Consider the following 25,417-nt stretch of genomic DNA (forward strand, 5'->3'; position numbering starts at 1 on the left):
CAGCAGACCTCACTACCTCTAAGGATGCTTGCCATAGATGCAGGTGAAACGTCAAGAGAGAATGCCTCTAGAACATGGCCATATAGCCCAAAAAACCTACAACAACCCAAGATCTATCTTCTCTCTTTGTCTGTCTATCTATCTATTCAGCTATCTATTGATGTATTCTGAAGTGAGAGCTTTGGATGCAGATGTCTGCCTATCTGTCTGTCTATCACCTCTATCTCTCTATCTATCTATCTGTGGTCTATCTATCTAACTATCTATTATCTATCTATCTATCTATCTATCTACTGTCTATCTAGCTAGCTAGCTAGCTATTCTGAAGTGAGAGCTTTGGATTCAGATGTCTGCCTATCAATCAATCAATCTATCTATCAATCAATCTATCCATCCATCCATCTTTCTATCTACTGTCTATCTATCTAGCTAGCTATTCTGAAGTGAGAGCTTTGGATTCAGATGTCTGCCTATCTATCTATCTATCTATCTATCTATCTATCTATCCATCCATCCATCCATCCATCCATCCATCCATCCATCTTTCTGTCTAGATAAAGGTAAAGGTAGTCCCCTGACATTAAGTCCAGTCATGTCTGACTCTGGGGTGTGGTGCTCATCTCCATTTCTAAGCCGAAGAGCCAGCGTTGTCCGTGGACATCTCCATGGTCATGTGGCCGGCATGACTGCATGGAGCGCTGTTTATCTACTGTCTATTTATCTAGCTATCTAGCTATTCTGAAGTGACAGCTGCCTGCCTGCCTGCCTGCCTGCCTGCCTGCCTGCCTGCCTCTCTCTATCTATCTATCTATCTATCTATCTATCTATCATCTCTATCCATCCATCTATCCATTTATCTTTCTACTGTCTAGCTAGCTAGCTAGCAATTCTGAAGTGAGAGCTTTGGCTGCAGATGTCTGCCTATCTATCTATCTATCTATCTATCACCTCCATCCATTCATCCACCTATCTACTCTCTGTCTGTCTATCTGTCCGCCCATCCATCCACTGAGCCAACACCACAGACATAAGTGTGCATCATAGGGGGCATTGTTATACCTCCCTTCTAATAAGGCTGAATGTAATATATTGAATGTTGCTAGGTTAAATGCTTTTCTGTGTTTTGAAAGGGTTAAAATATGAAAATGATTTGCTAAAATAAAAAAAAACTGACCACTATTGGCTCAGTGGAGACAATAAGACACGTATTGTTATACTGTTCCTTCTACAGTGGCTTCCGGCATACTTTTATCCACCCAATTCTACAAAGCATTCCCGGAAGGACGGATGAGTTTTACACACACTATTTGCTGGCAGATCAGACTCCAATGGGAATGGTTAAAGTGGATGGCTTTGGTGCCGCAGCGCTTGCTTGTCTGTAAAAACTGACATCATAAACTCAAGGGAAATTTTGCCTGTATTTAAAAATAATTATTTTATTAATATTATTTGTTTGGTTCGACTTGTTTTATCTGAGCTGTTTAATCTATTTGAAAGCTGACATTCTGAAGAACGTGAAATAGTGAAAAAATGTGGACGAAAACAATGAAAAGAAACAGAAACACCTCCATATGCCACAGTAACCATAACATTTTTTACTGCGGCACTTCCAACCAGAGGCATGCAATAACAGGCACAACCAAAACAAACCATGTATTTTTTCTTTTTGGCTTTAGCACTCTCTTCATACTACAACTCTCAGAATCACTCAAAGAAAGAGTCCCCTCAACAGCAGATCCAAATCCTCTGGCTCTTCTCGCCTTTGGACCGCGGCTGGAGAAGGAAACCCCATCCCATTGAATGCACAAGGCTGGGTTGTTGTTTTCCTTCTTCGCCCTCCGGAGCCAAAAGTGTCCGTCCGACAAAGAGGCCCTGTCGTGGGACGGAGCGGCTGCTCAACTTGACAATGACATCACCGGGAAGGTCAATCCCTCCGTTCAGCTCCGCATGAATGGGGAATCTGTCTCCTCGCTCCGCCATCAGCTGTCTTATGTCCCAAGCCCTTAGGAAGCCACCCAAGGGCAAACTCCTCCCAAACATTGAACAGCTGGCTGGGAAAAGAAGGAGACTCCGATGATAGATACATTATATACACTATGATATATCTATCATAGGATTCTACAGTTGGAAGAGGCCCCTAGAAGGCATCTAGTCCATCCCCCTTCAGCCAAGGAGGAGTTCACAGTCAAGGTCCTCCCGACATATGGCAATCCAGTGATAGAAGTGACAGGTAGATTTTATTTCTCATGTCAGGGTAGCCAGTCAGTTATATTACATTTCTAACAGAACAAAGCAAACAAACAGAGAAAATACAAAATGTATGAGTTTGGTAGTTGATTAAATGTCCTTTGACCAGTATCTGGCCACTTGGAGTGCTTCTGGTGTTGCTGCAAGAAGGTCCTCCATTGTGCATGTGGCTAGGCTCAGGTTGCATTGCAGCAGGTGGTCTGTGGTTTGCTCCTCTCCGCACTCGCATGTCGAGGATTCCACTTTGTAGCCCCATTTCTGAAGGTTGGCTCTGCATCTCGTGGTGCCAGAGCTCAGTCTGTTCAGCGCCTTTCAAGTCACCCAGTCCTCTGTGTGCCCAGGGGGGAGTCTCTCATTTGGTATCAGCCATTGGTTGAGGTTCTGGGTTTGAGCCTCCCACTTTTGGACTCTCGCTTGCTGAGGTGTTCCAGCAAGTGTCTCTGTAGATCTTAGAAAACTATGTCTGGATTTAAGTCGTTGACGTGCTGGCTGATACCCAAACAGGGGATGAGCTGGAGATGTCTCATCAACCATGACAATAATCTCAATCAACATCGAAGGCATGTCAGCTGCTAAAGACAGGTAGATACACTATATACACTATGATATATCTATTATAGAATCATAGAGTTGGAAGAGGCCCCTAGAGATCATCTAGTCCATCCCCCTTCAGCCAGCCAGGAGGACACAGTCAACATTCTCCCGACAGATGGCAATCCAGCGATAGACATGACAAACACTGAACAGATAGATACACAATATACACTATGATATATTTATCATACAATCCTAGGGTTGGAAGGGGTCCCCCCAGACGGCATCTAGTCCAACCCCCTTCATCCAGGCAAGAGGTCACAGTCAAAGCCCTCTTAACAGACAGCCATCTAGCCTACATTCAAAAGCCTCCAGTGAAGGAATCTCCAAAGGGCATCTAATCAACCCCCTCCAGCCAGGGAGGAGCACATAGTCAAGGTTGTCCTGACAGATGGCAATCCAGCCATAGATGTAACAGATTGATACACTATATACACTATGTTATATCTATCGTAGGATTCTAGAGTTGGAAAAGGCCCCTAGAGGGCATCTAGTCCATCCCCTTTCAGCCAGGAAGGAGGACACAGTCAAGGTCCTCCCGACATATGGCAATCCAGTCACAGAAGTAACAGCTACACTACATACATAGGATTCTAAAGTTGGAAGAGACCCCCAGAGGGCATTTAGTCCAACCTCCTGTGTGTGTGTGTGTGTGTGTGTGTGTGTGTGTGTATAAAATGTATATATTAGTGTGTGTGTGTGTGTGTGTGTGTGTGTGTGTGTGTATGAATGAAACTCTTTTAAGGGGTTGGTTTAACCTCCCATTTGCTAGTAAAGCTGAATCACTGTGTTGCAAAAGGATGCATGTCCGAGCCCAATTCAAGGTGCTGGTTTTGACCTACAAAACCCTGTACGGTTCCGGTCCAGTGTATTTGTCCGAACGTATCTCCCTCTACGTCCCACCCCAGAATTTAAGATCATTTGAGGGGGCCCTGCTCTCGACCCCACCGCTTTCCCAAGTGAGGCTGGTGGGGACGAGGAGCAGGGCCTTCTCAGTGGTGGCCCCTCACCTGTGGAACTCACTCCCAGGGGATATCAGGGCATCGACATCTCTCCTGTCCTTCAGGACGAAGGTAAAGACGTGGTTGTGGGACCAGGCCTTCAGGCAATCTGCTAACTAGGTAAGGACAACCAGACAAATAGGACCGACAGGATTGATAAATGCGGAATGGAAACTTTGAACTATGAGATAACGAACATGGACCGGAAATAAGGAGTAATTGGTTTGCATTGGTTTGTATGAAATTTGTATTGGTTTTATTGGTTTTATCGGTATAGATGTAATGTACTATTGTTGATTGCTAATTTATGCTATTTTGTTTTATTACTGTTGTATGTTATGGGCATCGAATTGTGCCTTGGATATGTAAGGCGCCCTGAGTCCCCCTCGGGGTGAGAAGGGCGGGGTAAAAGTAAACCAAATAAATAAATGTCTCCAACATGAAAAGATTAGAAAACTCTGCATTAATGCATTACCTGCAGTGTCTAGGTGTGCCATGCCAACATCTGAGCATATGTGAAATAAGGATTGCAGCATATGTTTGAAAAGTTTTCATGAGAGATAGTGTATCACCACACATTTCATTATGACAATATATGTATGTATCTGCATCTCTTATAAGCGGTTGGCTTACCCTCCAGTTTGATAATAAAACTGAATCACCGTGTTGCGAAATGATACATGGTGTGCCACCAACATTCGTTGGAGTTTTAAGCAGAGTGTGTCCAGCCATCTGTCAGGAGAGAATTGACTGTGGTTTCCTACCTTTCAGCAGATAGGGCGGGATAGAAATAAAGTATTATTATTATTATTATTATTATTATTACCTGGCAAAATGGATGGCCTTCAGGGTCCCTTCCATCTCAATGATTCCACTTTTATTTTGCATTTTGCAATGCATTCCAGAAATGATAAGTTTGCACTGCTGACATTTTTCACAATCATACATCCTCTCCAAACAAACCCTACCCAAATCATTGCTGGCCACTGATTCGAATACAATTCTCAACACTGACTAAAAAGGGCCTTGGACTGAACAATATAACATCCAGGGTCAATGGGAGATGGACTCTCAAGGCTTGACCAGTGCAAAAGCAAACAAAGGATATATCAACATGCGCAAGCTGACTCATCCCCTCCCATTAGCAATGAGAAAGGTGCAAAGAGGTTACTGACGGAGGAAAATCCACTCCCCCAGTTCCTTCCCAGGCTCAGCATATTTTCCCAGCCTTCAACTGACCAGCAAATGCCAAAAGTATCTAACACAAGGTCACACTTCTTCTTCTGAGGCTATTGGAGGGGTGAACATTGTGACTATCGTTTCCACAGGGCTTTGTTTTGGGCATCCTCAGGTCTCAGATTGGCGGCACGCATGTCTTTGTTGATAGCGCCCATCCATCTTTTCTTTGGCTCTTGTCCATGTGGTTGCTGTCCTGCAATCTCCAAATGTAGCGCTGTAGTATCCATCCATCCATTCATCCACCCACCCATCCATCCATTCATCTATCCATCCATCCCTCTATCCCTCTACCATCCATTCATCTACCCATATATCCATATATCTATCCATCCACCCACCCACCTTCTCCTTTCTAAGCTATTTTCCTATTGTAGGGGTTAGCATTGTGACTGTCATTTCCACAGGACTTTGTTTTGGGCATATTCAGGTCTCAGGTTGGCAGTCCGCATGTCTTCGTTGATAGTATCTATCCACCTTTCCTTTGGTCTTTGTCCATGTGGTCGCCATCCTGCAATCTCCAAATGCAGCGCAGTTTGTGCTGCTGATGTTGGCTCTCTTCTCTCGGCCTGGCCGTACCACCATAGTCTTGCTTCCTGCATTTTCTTGCTGATCTCTTTCATTCCTAGTCTTTGACGGATGTCCTCATTTAGGACGTGGTCAAGAAGTGTCAAGCCGAGTGTCCATCTCAGCATTGTCATTTCCATTGTGTTCAGGACTTGTTTCTGTTTCTTTCTTGATGGACAGCACTCTGTCCCATAAAGGGAAGGCTACTCTAGTGTAGATCTTAGCCTTGAATTGTTCAGGCAATTCTGAGACACACACAGAATGCCGATTGTTTGCACGTTTTTGGTGGCCTAGTGCTAGGTCGTCTGCATATAGGAGTGTCCAGGGGTGCATAGTCTGAAAATATGCTGTATGTTGCCATGTCCATGCAGAATATGAATAGTAATGGAGAGTGCTGATCCCTGATACAAGGCAACAGTGATGTTGAAGCGGGGTGTAATCCCTGCAGAGCAGTGGAACATACCTGTTGTGTTATTGTATAGTAACTTTATCTGTGTTACATAGGTTTCTGGTAGTCTATTTGACCATAGTGCTTGCCAGATCAGGTCATGGGGAACCACATCAAATGCTTTTTTGAAATCAAGGAATGCAAAGTGCAGTGGTTTCTTCTGCTTCTGTTGTTTTTCCATGAATCACCAAACAGCATATATTGCATCTATTGTGCCACACAAGGTCACTACGTGTGTGTGCATATGTGCTTTCAATTCAAAGCAAGGCCGTACTTTGATGTGGAGTCTTTAGCAACTTAACTAACAACTAACTTAACTTTAGCAATGCAAATTTTGGACTTTTATGTACTTATGTCAATCCGAATGTGCACAAATATAAATAAAACTGCACAAACTTTAATAGGATTTAATGCAGCCATGGTACAGAATTGTGGGAGCTGCAGTCCAAAATACCTGGAGGGCCAAAATTGACCCATACCTTTTTAGAGGTAATAATGCCTCTATGTGTGTTTCATTTGAGTCTCCTTTTATTTCCTTCTGAGAAATGCATGGAGGCGCATATGGCCTCTGCACAACTCTGTTTTATCTCCCAAATATCCCTCTGTTGCAGGTCAAGTTGAGCAAGAGTTTCACGACGGATTAACAATTTGGACCTGAGTTTAAGTCCATTGCAGTTGTGGCTTCAACCTTTGCTTTGGGGCTTCCACTTGTCAGGGATTGCGGAAGTCCAATACATTGGGGAAACCTTTTACCAGCACTGGTAGAACTGGTGCTGGGCAATAGCATTATGGGATTCCTGTTCCTGGGTTATAAGTGTCATTTCCTGATTGGTTCTACAGTTAAAGTCTCACTTATCCAACATAAACGGGCCGGCAGAATGTTGGATAGGCAAAAATGTTGGATAATAAGGGGGGATTAAGGAAAAGTGTATTAAATGTCAAATTACTTTATGATTTTACAAATTAAGCACCAAAACATCATGTTTTACAACAAATCAACAGAAAAAACAGCTCAATACACAGTAAAGTTATGTAGTAATTACTGTATTTATAAATTTAGCACCAAAACATCGCAATGTACTGAAACAGCTGTGGATCCGGGCCGGAGGTAGGCTGCATTGTATAATACAGAACGTTGGATGAGCGAGACTCTACTGTATCTTTAAAACAATGGGAGTTTATTAAACTGCCCAAACTTTGTTCCTGCTATAGCACATTTTGCAATCGTTTTTCAATGAATAGCTCATCATCATCAAGTCTCAACCCATTCCGCATACTTTGTGGCAGCCACAAAAACAAAGTTCCTGGAGCAAAACAACTACTTTCAAAGTCAGGACCGCACAACAAAACAGGAAATAACACTTTCAAACCAGGAACATTTTTTCCAAATGTTGTTACATAGTTTAATGCTTGGAAAAGATAGTGGACTTGGAGTTCTAGGATCACAATTAAGCTGATTTGATTGCAGTTAGCAACAACAACATAATTCGTTCAGGCTGAGCATTCCTCATCTGAAATGCTCCACTATCCCACACTGTCCACTCGGGTGGCTGAATATTTGAGTTTTCGGGATTCCAAATGCTCAACCTATAGGCATAACTGACAAAAAGATGGCCATATGCCACACTTTTCTTCCTTTTACTTATTACCTTTTTCTTTCATTTTTCATTACACTATGTAACAAAATATGGAAAAATGTTCCTGGTTTGAAAGTATTATTTCCTGTTTAATTGTGTGATACTTACTTTGAAAATAGTTGTTCTACTTCAGAAACTTTGTTTTTCTGGCTTTTCTGGCTTCCACAAACTAGGTTGAATTAGTTTAGGCTCAATTATGAGATATTCATAGAGCAAAATGTGCTGCAGGATGTCCCACAAAAACAAAGTTTGTGCAGTGTAATAAAGTCCTAGAACAGGCATGGGCCAACTTTGGCCCTCCAGGTGTTTTTGGACTGCAACTCCTACAATTCTTAACAGCCGGTAAATTGTATCAATTTAATATGTTTTGTTTTTACTTTCATATTGATTTTGCTTTGTTATTATTTGTTTAATTTGATTTAATCTGAGATTGGTTATTTGTTTATTACTGTCCATATTGTTTGCACTGGCCAGAGGCCCGTGGGGTCCCACAGGGTTCAATTCTGTCCCTCGTGCTGTTTGACATTTACATGAAACCGCTGGGAGAGATCATCTGGAGTTCTGGGGTTCAGTGTCAAATTTATGCAGACGACACCCAACTCTATTATTACTTTCCACCAAATTCCAGGGATGCTGTTCTGCCCCTAAACCAGTGCCTGTCATTACTGATGGTATGGATGGGGGCTAACTAGTTGAAATTGAATTCAGACAAGGCAGAGGTACTCCTAGTCAGTTGGAAGGTGGATAAAGGTGTGGGATTGCAGCCTATGTTGGATGGAGTCCCACTTCCCCTGAAGACCCAAATTCTCCTGGACTTATCATTGACCCTGGAACCTCAGGTGTTGGCGGAGGCCAGGAGCGCCTTCGCACAGTTAAAACTTGTATGCCAACTGCACTTGTACCTTGAGACCCCAGATCTGGCCCTGATAGTCCACACCTTCATCATATCCCATCTGGACTCCTGCAACACTCTCTACGTGGGGCTGCCTTTGAAGATAGTTCGGAAGCTGCAACTGCTTCAGCAGCCAGGTTACTAACAGACAACTCCTATGTTATGGCAGCTCCACTGGCTGCCAATCCACTTCTGGGCTAAATGCAAAGTGCTGGTATAAAGCCCTAAACCAGTGGTTCCCACCCTGTGGTCCATGGACTACCAGTGGTCCACAGGAACGAAAATATGGTCCATGGCCTCATCATTACTACAACATTACCTCAAGACCAAGTGTCAATGAGAGCAACTGGTCTCTGAAAACCCTCTTATAGTGCCAAGGCAAAAGGGATGTCGGTAGGGGAGAGGCTGACTACCCACAAGAGATTACTACTACTACGTCAGCTCTTAATTATTAAATACAGTTTTCTGTGGGTGAGCAAATGGTGACTATTGGATGGCATATGTTCTGTATCAGAAACGAGAGCTGATGTGGTCTATCCAATGCAATTTTCTGAATCAGCACCCCAAATCAACAAACTGAATCTAAAGTTGACCAAAAACTGATTCGTAACCCTTTTGGTACTAATGTTGGAGAGTGGCCTCTGGTCAAAACAAGGTTGGGAACCACTGCCCTAAATGGTTCAGCTCCAAGATATTTGAAAAACTGCATCTCCATATACAAACGAGCACAAGCACTGTGTTCCATGGAGGAGGCTCTGCTCTTGATCCTACCCATGTCTCAAGAGCGGTTGGTGGGGATGAGAGAGGGGCCTTCTCCATGACTGACCTTCAGATCTGGAACTCCCTCCCAAAAGAATTAAAAATGGTCCCCTCTCTTCTCTCCTTCAAAAAAGCTTTTCAAAATGCATGTATGCTCTTTAGCATATGGAGAGGGCTAGTACACCTCTACATATATCCTCGTCTAGATATTGGGCACCTCCTCAGCCCGTTGGATGCCGAAAACCATCTAATACTTTTACTGTCTTTTTAGCTTAACTTGTCAGTCTTTTAGGTGGTAACTGTGTGTGATGTTGAGATTTAAAGGTGGGTTTAGAGGCAATTTTAAAAACTGTGAATTGGGAGGCCCTGGCCCTTTTGTGTTCTAACTGGAGGTCAGCTGAGACCAGCAGTGCTACAGAATTCAAAGAGACACAAATGGAAGACAAAGGGGAGAAACATGATAAGAGGATGGCATGTCAAGTCAGCCCTAACCGGGACCGCCTTTGACTGGGAAACCAATGTCCTCACTGCAGGAGAACATGCGGGTCAAGAATAGGGCTCCACAGCCACCTATGGACCCACCGCCAAGACACTACACTTGGAGGGCCATCATCCTCAGGCTACGAGAGATCCCCTAAGTAAAAGAACGAATGTGTGTGATGTGTCATATTATGTTTATTTAAGTTTAATCTTTGGTTATTTTTCAGTGAGTTTTATAAATTTATATTGAGATTATTAATTGTTTTGATTTTATTTATTGTTTGTCTGTTTTGGCACTGAATGTTTGCCACTTTGTTATTTCTGTTGGAAACCGCCTTGAGTCCTTTCAGAAAGATAAATAAAGAGTTGTTGTTGTTGTTGTTGTTAAGCCACTCCAAGTCCCCTTGGGGAGATGGGGCAGGATATAAATAAAGTTGTTGTTATTATTATTATTATTATTATTATTATTATTATTATTATTATGAGAGAAAAGAAACTACAGAACTACCTATTGTAGCTTAGTACAATTTCAATCTCAACGCATGAGTAACATTCCAGTCTGAAAGTCCGTTACGCTGGACGCCCTTCAACACACTTTCCTTTGCATACTTTCCAACTAAGCCAAGCCTTTAATGTCAGGTCTCATTGGCACTTGAGGCCTTTGCATTCGGTGCCAACTCCAAGGTGGCAAAGCTCACCCAAAGAGGCCCAGATTTCCAGGATTTGCCCATTAGGGTCCATCCATCACAAGGCGCTCCTTTTGCCTTGCCAAGCCCCATTGGCATTTTGCTTCTCTAAGCAGGATCTGGAGGACAGCAAATCCGCAGCTGCTTTGCAGGACACACCAAACCTCCAACTCTGTTGACGCCTTCATCATAAGTGGCAAAAGGCAGATTAATTAGCAATAACGGATTTTCTGCAGCGAAACGGTACCACAGGGCATCTCGTTGCAACCGCATGAATCATCCAGCTACTTAGCATAAAAACATATTTGTTGGGATTCAAAAATCTGAGCATGAAAATTTGCCTGAAGTCATCATGAAGAGTGAACAAAGAAGCGCTGCAAGATGTTTGGTTATTTTTAAGCTTTTTAAGTGATCATAATTGATGGGTTGCTTAATTCCTATTTTAGTCTTTGTATAGTGTGAATACAGGGAGAGGCGGGTAATACATTCATTAATAATACTTATTATTATTATTAATTATTTTTTTAATATTTTAATGTTATGAGCCACTTTGTGTCTCAATCGAGTGCTTTATATTTTATGCAGGTCAAGAGGTTTTCAAATGGTTTCACTGATTCCAGCTGTTCCCTCTATTTTATCAGTTTTATACTTGTTTATTTATGCAATGCAATTGACAAAATAAATACCGTATATACTCGAGTATAAGCCGACCCAAATATAAGCCGAGGCACCTAATTTTACCACAAAAAACTGAGAAAACGGATTGACTCGAATATAAGCCAAGGGTGGGAAATGCAGAGGCTACGGGTAAATTGCAAAATAAAAATAGATACCAATTAAATTACATTAATTGAGGAATCAGTAGGTAATATATTTTTGAATATTTACAAAAATGGTAATTTAAGATAAGACTGTCCAACTCTGATTAAATGATTATTTACCTTCTTCAATGTAAATGTGCTTACGTATCCTTCCAATAATAATAAAGAGAGTAACATAATAAATGTAATAACAACAATAATAAAAAGAGTAAAATAATGAATGTCGCAATAACAACAATTATACAGTAAAATAATAAATGTATAATAATAGAGTAAAATGATAAATAATAAATGAAATAATAATAATAATAATAATAATAATAGAGTTTGACTCGAGTATAAGCCGAGGGGGACTTTTTCAGCCTAAAAAAAGGGCTGAAAAACTAGGCTTATACTCGAGTATATACGGTACACTGATTTCAACAAGGTATTTTTAATATGATTTTTAGTGTTAGCCGCTTTGGGAAATAAGAAGCAGGATATCAATACAGATAGGTGGTGATAATAATAACAACAACAATAATAATAATAATAATAATAATAATAATAGCAGCAGCAGCAGGACACTACTACTACAACTAGAACTGCAATTAGACTGGCACAACCTGGAGATAACAACCAGACACAGTGAAGACATCTGCCCTTGCGCTTTGCTACTCTGCTGCTGAGTACGCATGTCCAGTGTGGAACACATCTCACTTTTTGAATACATTACAATTGTACCCTTGGTTTGCTTCTGATTTAATAAATAAGCTAACAACAACAACCACAACAGAAGGACACTACTGTTATGACTATGGATAACAGCAGTAGCAGCAGCAGAACCCTGCTATTGTGGCTAATAATAATAATAATAATAAGAGGAGGAGGAGGAAACTGCTAGGACATGTAAGAAATCAGTTGGTGAGTGTGTTAACTGTAAAGTGCAAGGCATTAAGCTAATCAGTTGGACCATGGCCAGGGAGCTAGCTGAGCCTGGGAGTTTTGGCAACAGTTACATATTCAGGCTTGAGTTGTGCAACTGCTTGCAGAGAGAGAGAGACAGACAGATAGTGTTCTTGCTTCATGCACTGCTGGATGGAGATTTTCCACATGAACACCAAAATATCATTTTGAATCCCTTTAAAAAGGACATTGTGCGAATCAATGCAACTGATTACATGATTGTATATATGTTGTTCTGCATTATGATGAGTAAACTACTTGTTCTTTATTGATCACCTGCATGGCATATTTTCTTTCTCTGGCAAAACAGTGTGTGGACTGATAAAATGTGAACTGCGAACGATTTTCATTACGCCATTGAAACTACTGTTATGACTAGGGATAATAATAATATTAATAATAATAACAACAACAACAACAACAACAACAAGAAGACACTATTATTATAACTGCAAATAATAATAGTAATAATACTAGCAAGATGCTACTGTTATGACTACAAATAATAGTAATACTATGCGATAAGGTAGGCATTTCATATGACAGACTTTAATTTATTAGCTACACTGCTAATGACTCCAAATCCACCCAAGGTTGCTTCCAATTCCAATTCCATAGCTGCAATTTTAAGCCCCATCTCTACGAGCCATTAGATGCAGTTCGAAGCTAGTTTCAAAGTGCAGCAACCAAACAATAGACTTCCATGAAAGCACATTAAAGAAACCTCTTCATATACATCAATGCTCTGTGGTTTCTTTAATCACCATCGGGGCCTCCTGCTGGTGCCAGGATTTCCTATCTGCACAGTAAATCACTTTCTTCAATACCAGTTTGAAAGTGCATTAAATGTTCAATGTAGACGGGGCCAGAGAAAGTTGGAAGGGGCCCTCAACAGCCACCCAGACCATCCTCTTTCCATGCAGGAAAATACAATAGAAACATGGAATCATAAAGTTGGATGGGACCCCCAAATTCTATCCAGTCCAACCCATTTCCATACAGGAAAATACAATAATAATAGAATCATAACATTGGAAGGGACCCCCAAAGGCCATCTGGCCCAACCCTTTTCCATGAAGGAAAATACATCAATAGAATCATAGAATCATAAAGTTGGATGGGACCCCCAAATTCTATCCAGTCCAGCCCCTTTCCACACAGGAAAATATAATAATAATAATAGAATTATAACATTGGAAGGGATCCCCAAAGACTATCCAGCCCAACCCCTTTCCATGAAGGAAAATACAACAATAATAGAATCATAACATTGGAAGGGACCCCAAAGGCTATCCAGTCCAAACCCTTTCTATGTAGGAAAATACAACAATAGAATCATAGAATCATAAAGTTGGATGCGACCCCCAAAGGTTGTCCTGTCCAACCCATTTCCATGCAGGAAAATACAATAATAATAGAATCTTAACACTGGAAGGGAACCCCAAATGCCATCCGGCCCAACCCTTTTCCATGCAGCAAAACACAATAATAATAAAATCATAAAATTGGAAGGGATCCCTAAAGGCCATCCACTCCAACCCCTTTCCATGAAGGAAAATATAACAATAGAATTATAGAATCATAAATTTTGTGTCCCTAAACATTTGACCGTCTTTCCTGCCGGATCTATGGATTCCAAATCTCCTATCTTTCTACGATCCAACTCCTACTCGTTCACAAATGGCAAATATAATAACAGCACATTTGGTACCACAAAACATATTATCGCCACCACATGATTCACCAAGCTAGTTAAGATTTATAGAACATCACATATATTTATTTGATTATATTTGAGGATAAAATTATATATTTGCCATACATTGTTATAATGCTGGGGCAGCAAAGAAAGGAGACCAAAAGAAGGACTGAGTCAATGTGAGTCAATACTTCAAGATCCAACCTTCTGGCCTCTTCCAGGCACGATTTGTTTTGTGTGGATCCCAAAAGGTCTTTTTGCGGGATTCCAACCCCAATCAAAAATACATCAGCAGGATAGAATAGGACCAATTAGCCGAACAAGCTGGGCTATCCCCTAAATAATAGTTGACATTTCTGACATTCCAACCAGTAAGCAAAAGTGAAAGGCCTTTTGAAAGGGAAGCTGTGTTCCAGAGTTTTAGAGAAGTGTTGGAACATGAAAACCATCTCTGTTCTTAGGCAGCACCTGGAATTCGGATGCCTAAACATTGTCCGCATTTGCTGTTGATAGGAAAACCATGTCCTGGTTCCTAAACATTGTTTTTTTAATGAAATGCACACACGTTTCTAGCTCTAAAGACTAGCAAAATAGATGTGAAAAGCTATGCTCCTTTTTGGCCACATCAATCAGGACACATGAATAAAGGCAATCTTGGTTGCAGAGCCAAGATCCTAACAAAGTGTGTCCCAGTACAGTAAACTCCAACCATCAAAGAACACCCAGGATCAACAAGGTACAGAGTTAGACCATTGCTGTGAATGCCGTACAGAGAAACTAGGGAAAGTTGCACAGTGTGAACTGTCTCAGTGTTGGAAGGAGATCTGCACTTGATTAGAAGGCACGAACCCATGTCTGTTTTCCAAAAACCCTAAACAGACAGTCCCCAAGTTACAAACAAGATAGGTTCTGTGAGTTTGTTCTTAAGTTGAATTTGTATGTAAGTCAGAACGCATACATTTTAAAAGTGTAATTCCAGTCATATCTATATCTATATCTATCTTCTTACTAAGCTATTTTCCCAATGGGGGTGAGCATTGGGACTGTCATTTGCACAGGGCTTTGCCCTGGGCCTCCTCAGGGCTCAGGTTGGCAGCGCACATGTCTCTCCGGTGGGGAGATGGTGGCAGGGTATAAATAAAGTTTATTATTGTTGTTGTTGTTGCTGTTGTTGTTGAGGATGTCTATCTATCTTTTCTTTGGCCTTTGTCCACATGGTTGTCATCCTGCAATCTCTAAACGCAATGCTGTAGCATCTATCTATCTATCTATCTATCTATCTATCTATCCATCCATTCATCTATTTATTTATCTATCTATCTATCTATCCATTCATCCATTTTTCCATCCATCCATCTAGCCATCCATCCATTTATCTATCTATCCGTCCATCTATCCCTCCATCCACCCATCCATCATCTGTTTATCTATCCATTCATCCCTTCATTTTCCTATCTATCTATCTATCTATCTATCCATCCATCCATTTATCTATCTATCCATCCTTCTATTTATCTATTCACCCATCAATCTATCTATCCATTCATCCACCCATCCTTCCATCTATTTATTTATCTATCTATCCATCCATCTATTTATCTATTCATCCATCCAGTTGGCTGGCCTTTTTATCTATCCATCCATCAATCTATCTATCCATCCATCCATCCACCCATCCTTCCATGTATCTATCTATCTATCTATCTATCTATCTATCTATCTATCTATCCATCCATCCATCCATCCATCCATCCATCCATCCATCCATCTATTCATCCATCCATCCATCCAGCTGGCCAGCCACCTTTTTATCTATCCATCCATCTATCCCTCCATTCATTCATCCATCCATCCATCCATCCATCCTTCTATCTATCCATCCATCCATCTATTTATCTATCCATTTATCAATTTTCTCCTTTCTAAGCTGTTTCCCAATGAAGGGGTTAGCATTGTGACTGTCGTTTCCACAGGACTTTGTTTTGGGCATACTCAGGTTTAAAGTTGGCAACATGCATGTCTTCGTTGATGGTGTCCATCCATCTTTTCTTTGTCCTTTTTCCACGTGCAATCTCCAAATATAGTGCTGCTTCTGCGCAAGGATAGGGAAGGATGAAAACCTCGGTGTTGTTTGTTTTGTTGTCTGTGCCCCTGTTCAGAAGATTTCACCTCACTTTCTCTTCCTGTGAGAATTGGATTTTGGAAAACGTTGCTTAGGATTGGAAATAAAGCTTCAATAGAGACCCCTTTCCCCCATGATAACAACTCTCCCAAGGGGAAAATTCCTCTCACTTCCTGTTGTCGCACCCCCACTCTTAACTACGAGTCATATATAAGTGAGTTGTTTGTAACCCAGGGACTGGTTGTACATGATGCTCTGGCCTCCCTTCTTGGCTTGGCGCTCCCAGGATGCCCTTCCATCGCCTCTTTGCCTGAAAGAGACTCTCCAGATCTTCAAGTTCAGCTCTGCAAGTCAGAGCCAAACTGGAAGTTTTTCCATGTGCAGATGCTTCTCCGGTTGCCAAAACAAGCAGGAACCGCCGCTCAGCAGCACAACAGCCTGCCAGAGGGGGAAAAGGAGGGTGGAGAAATTGCAGCCTGGTGACACAACCCGACCGCCGCCGTCTCCCGTCTCGTGGGAGCCGAGAGCTGTTTTCTCTTTGTTTGCCAGAGGAAAACACTGAGGACAGGCGGGCCACCCAAAGGGGTCCCCAAGAAGCCCTCGGATGCAAAAGGGCCGCCCGTTGCTTTGCTCCAAAGGGAGCCAGGCAGCTCGCTCTTGATAACAAACGCTGCAGAGAAACAGATGTGAGCCTCTCCTGCTGACATTTGTGCGATGACAGACGGTCTCTGCAGATACTTCATGTGCAGGGAAACACTCCGCCAGCACCTGTTCCCTCTCTTAACAGAAAGAAAAGAACACACATGCACACACACACATATATATAAATATATATCTCCAGCCCTCCCTGAACTCAAAAAGAAAACCCTGTTTGAGAACAGAACAGCCAGAGGTAACAAAATCTGGAGGCAAAAAAGAGCTGAAACTGCAAGAAATAGGAGTCTATCCATACGGTAGAATGAATGTAGTTTAACTACTATGGCCCAGTGCAAAGGAGTCATAGGAGTTGTAGTTTTGGAAAGCCTTTATTTAGTCTTCTCGGACAAGTAGTGCTGAAGCCAAACCGCAACTCCGACAATTGCAAAACATTGAGCCGTGACAGTTCAGGCAATGTCAAAACTGCATTCGTTGTGCAGTGTAGATGCACCCCAAAGTGAGACCTCCTAGAAAAAAAGTATCATAGAGTCCTAGAGTTGGAAGAGACCTCATGGGCCATCCAGTCCAACCCCATTCTGCCAAGAAGCAGGAAAACCACATCCAAAGCACCCCCGACAGATGGCCATCCAGCCTCTACTTAAAAGCTTCCAAAGAAGGAGCCTCAACCACACTCCAAGGCAGAGAGTTCCACTGTTGAACAGCTCTCACAGTCACAAAGTCCTTCCTCATGTTCAGGTGGAGTCTCCTTTCTTGTAATTTGAAGCTATTGTTCTGTGTCCTAGTCACCAGCAGCAGAAAACAAGCTTGCTCCCTCCTCCCTATGACTTCCTCTCCCATCTTGATACATGGCTATCATGTCTCCTCTCGGCTTTCAACTGCTCCTCATAGGGCTTGTTCTCCAGACCCTTGGTTCTTTGAGTCACCCTCTTTCTCTGCACACATTCCATCTTAGAGTTAACCTCTTCCTTCAATGGTGGTGTCCAGAATTGGATACAGTGTTATTCCAGGTAATGTGGTCTGACCAAGGCACAACAGAATAGAGGGAGAGCAGGACTTCCCTGGATCTAGGCACTTCCCTATTGATGCAGGCCAAAACCCCATTGGCTTTTTGAGCTGCAGCATGACATTCCTGACTCATGTTCCCCTTTCCTTCCCACGAGGACTCCACCAAGATCTTTCCCACATGTCCTGCTATTTTGCCAGGCATCGTCCCCCTTTCTGTCTCTTTGCATTTCCTTTTTTCCTGCCTAAGTGGAGTCTCTTGCATTTGTCGCTGTTGAACTTCATTGTGTGAGTTTTGGCCAATCATCTCCCTCATCTGTGAAGATGGTTTTGAATTCTGCTCTTGTCTTCTGGGGTATTGGCTCTCCCTTCCCATTGGTCCCATCTGCAAACTTGATGGTGATGATGCCTTCTAACCCTTCCTCTAAGTAATTAATGAAGATCCTGAACAGGACTGGGCCCAGGACAGAACCCTGCCTGCAGCACTCCACTCACCACTTCTTTCCAGGATGAATAAGAGGAAGCATTGAGGAGAATCACCCTCTGAGTTTGTTCACTTAACCAATTACAGATCCACCTCACCGTAGTTTTGCCTACTCAACACTGAACTAGTTTCCTTGCCAGAAGGTCATGGGGGACCTTGTTGAAGGAAGGCCTTCATAAAATCCAGATACGCTACAGCAAAGACATAAGTTTCTGTATAGGACAATAGATCACACCATAGAATAAATGCCTTGCAAAGAAGTAAATAGCCAAAAACCTTGTAAAGACCTAGTTTGTGCAAATATCAACTCGACAACTACAACTCCTATTCCTCTCAGGCAGCAAGTACTGGACTGTGCATACAAGGACTTAATGGAGAAGCAAAGGACTATCCGGCTGCATCAACTTAGTCTTCCCATTTTGCTCTGAACTTGCTTTCTCCTGTTCCAACCAAAAGATGATGTTATCCTTGTCATCAAGAAGCTAAATACCTTTAAAGTACAAGGTCTTGTTTGATCTCAGAAACTAAGCAGGATGAACGCTGATTAGTACTTGGATGGGAGACCACCAATGGATACCAGGATACCAGTACTTGGATGGGAGACCATCAATGGATACCAATGATACTCCTGGTCAGTCAAAAGGCCAAACAGGGCATAGGGTTACAGCCTGTGTTGGACGGGGTTACACTCCCCCTGAAGACGCAGGTTCGCAGCTTGGACGTGACCCTGGATTCATCGCTGAGCCTGGAACCCCAGGTTTCGGCGGTGACCAGGGGAGCATTTGCACAGTTAAAACTTGTGCACCAGCTGCGCCCGTACCTTGCGAAGTCTGACTTGGCCACGGTAGTCCATGCTCTGGTTACATTCCATATAGACTACTGCAACACACTCTATGTGGGGCTGCCTTTGAAGACTGTTCGAAAGCTTCAAATGGTCCAACGGGCAGCAGCCAGGTTGTTAACAGGACTGACGTTCAGGGAGCACACAACTCCTCTGTTGCGCCAGCTTCACTGGCTGTCAGCTTCACAGTCTGCCAGGAGGGCACAATTCAAAGTGCTGGCTTTAGCCTTTAAAGCCCTAAACAGTTCCGGCCCAGTTTACCTGTCCGAACGCATCTCTCCCTATAAACCATGCTTAAGATCGACTGGAGAGGCCCTGCTCTTGGTCCTGCCCCCTTCACAGATGCTACTGGCGGGAATGAGAGATAAGGCCTTCTCAGCGGTGGCCCCTTGGTTATGGAATGCCCTCCCTAGGGATATTAGATCAGCCCCCTCCCTCCTAACAGTTCGAAAGAGAGTAGAGACCTGGCTGTTTGAGCAAGCATTTGCAGATGTGGTGTAATAGACTTATTGAGATCCACAGAACGATTGGATGGTGAACAGGAAAAGAGATTTAAAGATGGGCTTAAAGCCAATCTGAAAAACTGTGGCGTAGGCACCGAGAACTAGGAAGCCCTGCCCTTGAGCGCTCTAACTGGAGGTCAGCTGTAACCAGTAGTGCTGCAGAATTTGAAGAGGCACATATGGAGGGCAAAAGGGAGAGGAAGAGGAAGGCGCATCATGCCAACCCTGATCAGGACTGCATTCCACCTGAAAACTGATGTCCTCACTGCGGGAGAACATGTGGATCAAGAATAGGGTTCTACAGACACACACAGACCCACCACTGAAGACATTACATTTGGAGGACCATCATCCTCAGGCTACGAGGGATTGCCTAAGTTAGTAAGCTCTTTACATGCTGGGATATTGGGGTGGTTCTCTCAGCACAGTCATTACAGCGCATGGCATACTGTTCAAACCAAAGTATGTTTTGCAAAGGCCTCATAGTGAAACCTCAAAATCTATTCACTGAGTCAAAGTTTTACAAATGTTTTGCAGTTTTTTAAAAAAAACATATTTTGAAACAACTCCAAAATGAATCACATCGAGCCAAAGTTCCTAGCAAAAAACATACAAACAAACAAAACCCAAATCCAACATTGTTTTGCAAGAGTTAGCCAAAGCGATAAAGGGGTATTGACTCCAAGGGCAAGCCCAGCTCAAAGATTAGGTCACCTTTTATGACAGCCCTCCCATGTCCTTCTGTGAAGGAGTTTATGAACAGCAGCTATCCCCTCCAGCCCCGAGGGATGGAAGCTCAGATGAAAAGCAAACAGACCCTTCTTTCTGAGAGTCTTCCCAGTTCACAGAAGCATGGCAAACCCGGGCATTTCCCCTTCCTCTCGCACAGTTGACCTGCACATTACAGAGACTGGGAGAAAGAAGTCAATCAGCTTGGAAGCAAAACCTCTGGAGATTGGTGCTTCCGTTTGACACATGTGCTGGCAGGAGGAGAATCAACTTGTTTGGGTTCCTGTGAAAGCACCAATCTCTTGAGAGGCTTCCTCCAAGATCTGAGAAATGTGTCACCATTGGCTAGGGAGGAATTCCCAAGGCTTTGCAAGAGGAAGAAAGTTGACATACTCTTTTCAAGTCCCCAAAGCCAGCATGGTGTGTGTGCGTGACCTGGAAAGTCATTTTTGCTGAACTGATCTACAAAGACAAACAGTATTGTCGCTAAAGCAAAAACAAAACACAAACATTCCCGAGATCAATTTGGTGAATTGTCGAACGCTTTCAGGGCCGGAATCAATGGGTTGCTGCGGGTTTTCCAGGCTGTATGGCCATGTTCCAGAAGCATTCTCTCCTGACGTCTCACCTGCATCTATGATGGTAGTTTCTGGCAACTATAATTCTGGCAACACACACGCATACACACAAACAAGACCATAAACCCAAACTTTTAAAAAGTCTGTCAATTCATCAACCACTTTATTTATATCGAACAGGTCACAGGTTCGAATCTGGGGAGAGCGCGTATGAGCTCCCTCTATCAGCTCCAGCTCCTCATGCGGGGACATGAGAGAAGCCTCCCACAAGGATGGTAAAACATCAAAACGTCCAGGCATCCCCTGGGCAACGTCCTTGCAGAAGGCCAATTCTCTCTTGCAGTTTCTCAAGTCGCTCCTGACACAACAAAAAAAAATATATCCTGCCTCTCTCACACACACTAGGGGCACATCTATACTGCGGAATTAACACAGTTTGACATCACTTTGACTGCCAAGGCTCAATGCTAAGAATCAAGCAAGCACTTAGAAAGAACTGCCCATGATGGGTTCACCTTAAAGTCGCCATATAAATCCCTACTAAACAGCACCTAACAACGACAAATCCTAACTGCCCCCGATCCTAAACATAGTCAATATTTGGATGGAAGACCACCAACAAAGACCAAGTGCTGCAGGCCGTGTCCCAGAGGAAGGAACTGGCAAAATCCACTTGGAGTATTCCTTGCTTGTGAAATGCATGCTCAGAAGTCAACAGGTGACTCGGAGGCACATGCACACACAGGCCCAAGTGTTGCACGTTACACAAATTAGTACTGTGAGGTCAGGAGGAAACCCGATACCACCCATGACTCCAAAACAGCCCCAGGGAGAAAAGCCCAGCACACTGGAGCTGGGAAGCAGTGTTTTCCCCAAACCCCTAACAACACACAGTTAATCTCCAGGAGGATTTAGTAACAGGAGTGGAGCAGCCCCAGCGCGGCACATTCCTCCCAGCTCCTGGTCTTGTGCGAGGGAACCACCTGTGCGCCAGTCGGCCTCCCAGAAGCCAACGTTTGCTTTTTCACAAGAGAACCGCACTCTCGGCACTCTCACACACCATGTCACAGACCCATCTTGTTTTGACTAAGAGGTCAATGGCTTTGGGGCAAATGGTTTGCTAGAAAGCACCAGGCACTTGGCACCTGCTTCCGGCCAAAGGTCCCCTGTCCAACGTTGCCATCACAAGAGGGAGGACACTTTTCCAATTCCATTGAGAACCTTACCTTTTGGAGAGACGACGGTGTTGCACAAAGGTCCTGGGGCACAGCTGCTTTGCCCGCCAGCACCAGAGCGGCACACTCTGGGCATGCTCCAATGGTCAGCCGCTTACCGTCGTCCACCAGCAGACTACCAGGTGCCCGGAAGGAGCAAAGGAAGACAGGCAGGCGGGCAACCTCCACAGCTTTTAATCCCAGGCACCGCTTCCTCTCTTGCCGGCAGAAGAAGCAGACGAAGGCCTCCACTTTGTACTGCCTGGACCAGGGGCTGCTGGGGTGCGGTGCGTGGCTGCTCTCGTACTGGATCCACTGGCCCAGCAGGTCATGGTGGCACAGCACGCAGGCCGACACGGTGCCCGTAGAGTCGGCCGGACGGGCCCGAGGTGCCGGTGGGTACACTGTCAGGAAGGGGAAAAAGGGCTCCTTCTCGCCAAATCGGCCTGGAGGGTTGACACTCAGCTGGCACTCCTTACCCAACGGCGGTGGTCCTAATTCGGCCCCACAAATGTAACAAATAGACACTGGGCCCTGTTTGGTCAAAACAGAGTGCCTGGATGTGATGACAGCATTGTGCCCGGACTCCATGCTTGCAAAGACCCGGTGATACCTGCCCAGGAAGCTCTGGACGGAGGTGATGAAGTCCTCATTGCGGGAGGCACGGTACATGGCCCACAGGTCGCGCAGGACGCCGTAGCACTTGGGGCAGCTGCGCACCTCCCAGCGCTTGTCGGGACCCTTGGCGTTGGGTGGGCAGGGCAGGAGGCGGAGGAAGGGGAAGTGCATGGTGGCTTCGGCGTCACCGTTGAGGACCTTTGCTGGGACAGGGTGGCCCTCCTCGGCAGCATATTCCTCCCCGCAGAGATAGCAGGCCTCTCGCCGTGGGGTTGCCGCCCGGGGCTTGGCAGCCGGGTCCAAGGGCACCACGTAGAGGCGCTGCAGGACGGGCACGCCGGCCGCTTGGAAGCCCTGCCACTGCTGTGCCAAGGATGCGGCGCAGGCGGAACAAGCGACCGTGGTGCCGGTGGTGGGACTGATGGGCAGGGCGCCTGGCGGGGGGCTGTGGAGCCATAGGAAGGGGAAGAAAGGCGCCCCTGAGGCCTGCTCCTGCTTCTGGACGTGGAGCCGGTGACGGGCACCCGGTGGGAGGAGAGTCCCACAGACATAGCAGGCCACTTCGCTTGGCCCTGACGTGGACAACGCTTGCATCGAGGAAGAAAGAGACGGCAATGGTGGGTGCCTGGAGCCATTCATGACCTTGTGCTCGTTGTCACTCGTGATGTTGACCTCTTGGCTCTCTTCTTGGAAGGAAGCCTTGCTCACCTGGCTTCCTCCTTCTCCTCTTCCTCTTCCTCCCTTGGCAAAGGTGTGCTTGCTTAGCTCTCGCTCTCCCGCCAAGAGCGGTTGCGGCCTCTTCCTCTCCTTCTTGGGGACCAGCCCGTCTTGGGGTGCTCCCACCTTCCTCTCTCGGCTCCAAGGCTCGTCCCAAGGGGGTTCGGTCTCGGAAAGCGAGGACAGCTCCGAGTCCAGGAAAGGGGCCTCTTTCTCCTCTTCTTCTTCCTCTTCCTCTTCCTCGCCTGCTCCTCCGCCTTCGAAGTCCCAGTCTTGGGGTCCCACTGAGGGTCCTCCGGGCGGCCCGGCTTCTCCTTGGTGGGGCCTCTTGAGCCAATAGAGCCGCTTCTCGACGGGGGTCCGGCTCCTTTCGAAGGCGTCCCACTGCTCGGTGAGGAAGCAGCGACACACGGCACAAACCAGAGCCGTGCCCTCGCTGTTCACCGCCTGGGCCCCCGGGGCAGGGTCCTGGTGCCGCAAAAAGGGGAAGAAAGGAGAGGAAGAAGAGGAGGAAGAGGAAGAAGAGCCACGAGGAGCCTGGACTTGCAGCTTGAGCTCTCGGCCTCTTCGGATCCCCCCGCCACAGACGAAGCAGCGCAGCCAAGAGTCAGGAGACCCTCGAAGAGAAGGAGGTGAAGGAAGAGATGGAGAAGACCCCAAGGCATTGGCTCTTCCTCCCTCTCGCCTTTCCTCCTCCTCCACCACCGCAGCCATCAGGCGCTGCTTGCGGGAGAGAGGAGCTTCCTCCGGGCCCGGGGGGCTCATCTCGGACCCCAGGAAAGGCAGAAAGAAGGAGGAGGAGAAGAGAGGAAAAGGAGGAGGAAGCAAAGGAGGGGGAGAGATGCCGCACTGAGCCCACGCTGGCTCATTCTGCCGGCGCCGGGCGGGCTGCTCTGGCTCCTGCCTCTCTGCTCCTCACTCCACTGAGCTTGTGCAAGGCTTGCTTGGGCTCTTCGCCTCCAAAGCAGGGAGGAAGGGGAGGGGAGAGAAAACAAAGGGGGGGGGGGTCCCCTCCTGCAGACCCCGGCCCAGCAAAGGGGCGCTGCTGTAGGCGCCCCAAGGCTCTTCTCTGGAAGGAGGAGGAGGAGGAGGAGGAGGAGGAAGGGGTCCTTCTGCTTCCAGCTTCTCTTTCTCTCTCTCTCTCCAAGTTCTTCGCTTGTGAGTGGGAGGGAAAGAGGGAAGGAAGGAAGGAAGGAGGTGGGTCTTTGGGGAGGGGGCTCCAGGCGGGACAAGTTCAGCCCTTTCCTCGCCCAACTCGGATCCAGTCCAAGGCTCGCTTCACGCCCAAGCTTGCGCCCCACCTCCTCCTACTCACAAAATACTATTATTATTATTTTATTATTATTATTATTATCAGCAAACTTTGCAAAACTTTGCTTATACACTGAGACCACCCTCTCTGCCAGTGCCCTCCCCTCCCTCCTCCCTTGCTTCTCACAAAATACTATTATTATTATTGTTATCAAACTTTTCAAAACTTTGTTATACATTCAGACCGCCCTCTCTGCCAGTTCCCTCCCCTCCTTCCTCCCTTCCTTTTCACAAAATACTATTATTGTTATTATTGTTGTTATCAAACTTTGCAAAAATTTGCTATACATTCAGACCACCCTCTCTGCAGGTTCCCTCCCCTCCCTCCTCCCTTCCTTTTCACAAAATACTATTATTGTTGTTGTTATCAAACTTTGCAAAACTTTGTTATACATTCAGACCACCCTCTCTGCAGGTTCCCACCCCTCCTCCCTTGCTTCTCACAAAATACTATTATTATTATTGTTGTTATTATTATTGTTATCAAACTTTGCAAAACTTTGCTATACACTCAGACCGCCCTCTCTGCAGGTTCCCTCCCCTCCCTCCTCCCTTTTCACAAAATACTATTATTATTATTATTATTATTATTATCATCAAACTTTGTAAAACTTTGTTATACACTCAGA

The 25,417-nt window shown here is 44.9% G+C and overlaps 1 protein-coding gene across 3 annotated transcripts in view; it reads right to left on the minus strand.

The window, feature by feature from the left end:
* The window catches only part of GSE1 (Gse1 coiled-coil protein), a 510,191-nt gene extending 485,541 nt beyond the window's left edge, over nucleotides 1-24,650 (minus strand). For 2 of the 3 annotated variants that reach the window (XM_060788125.2, XM_060788124.2), the window contains exon 1: nucleotides 22,155-24,645. In XM_060788125.2, coding sequence (XP_060644108.2) covers nucleotides 22,155-24,242 — 2,088 coding nt within the window. In that variant the 5' untranslated portion in view covers nucleotides 24,243-24,645. Of the gene's footprint in view, nucleotides 1-22,154 lie in introns of all 3 variants that reach the window. The other variant, XM_060788123.2, reaches the window with a different exon arrangement.
* Nucleotides 24,651-25,417: the final 767 nt, after the last annotated feature.

This window comes from Anolis sagrei, chromosome 8 (assembly GCF_037176765.1).
Source record: "Anolis sagrei isolate rAnoSag1 chromosome 8, rAnoSag1.mat, whole genome shotgun sequence".
NCBI lineage: Eukaryota > Metazoa > Chordata > Lepidosauria > Squamata > Dactyloidae > Anolis > Anolis sagrei.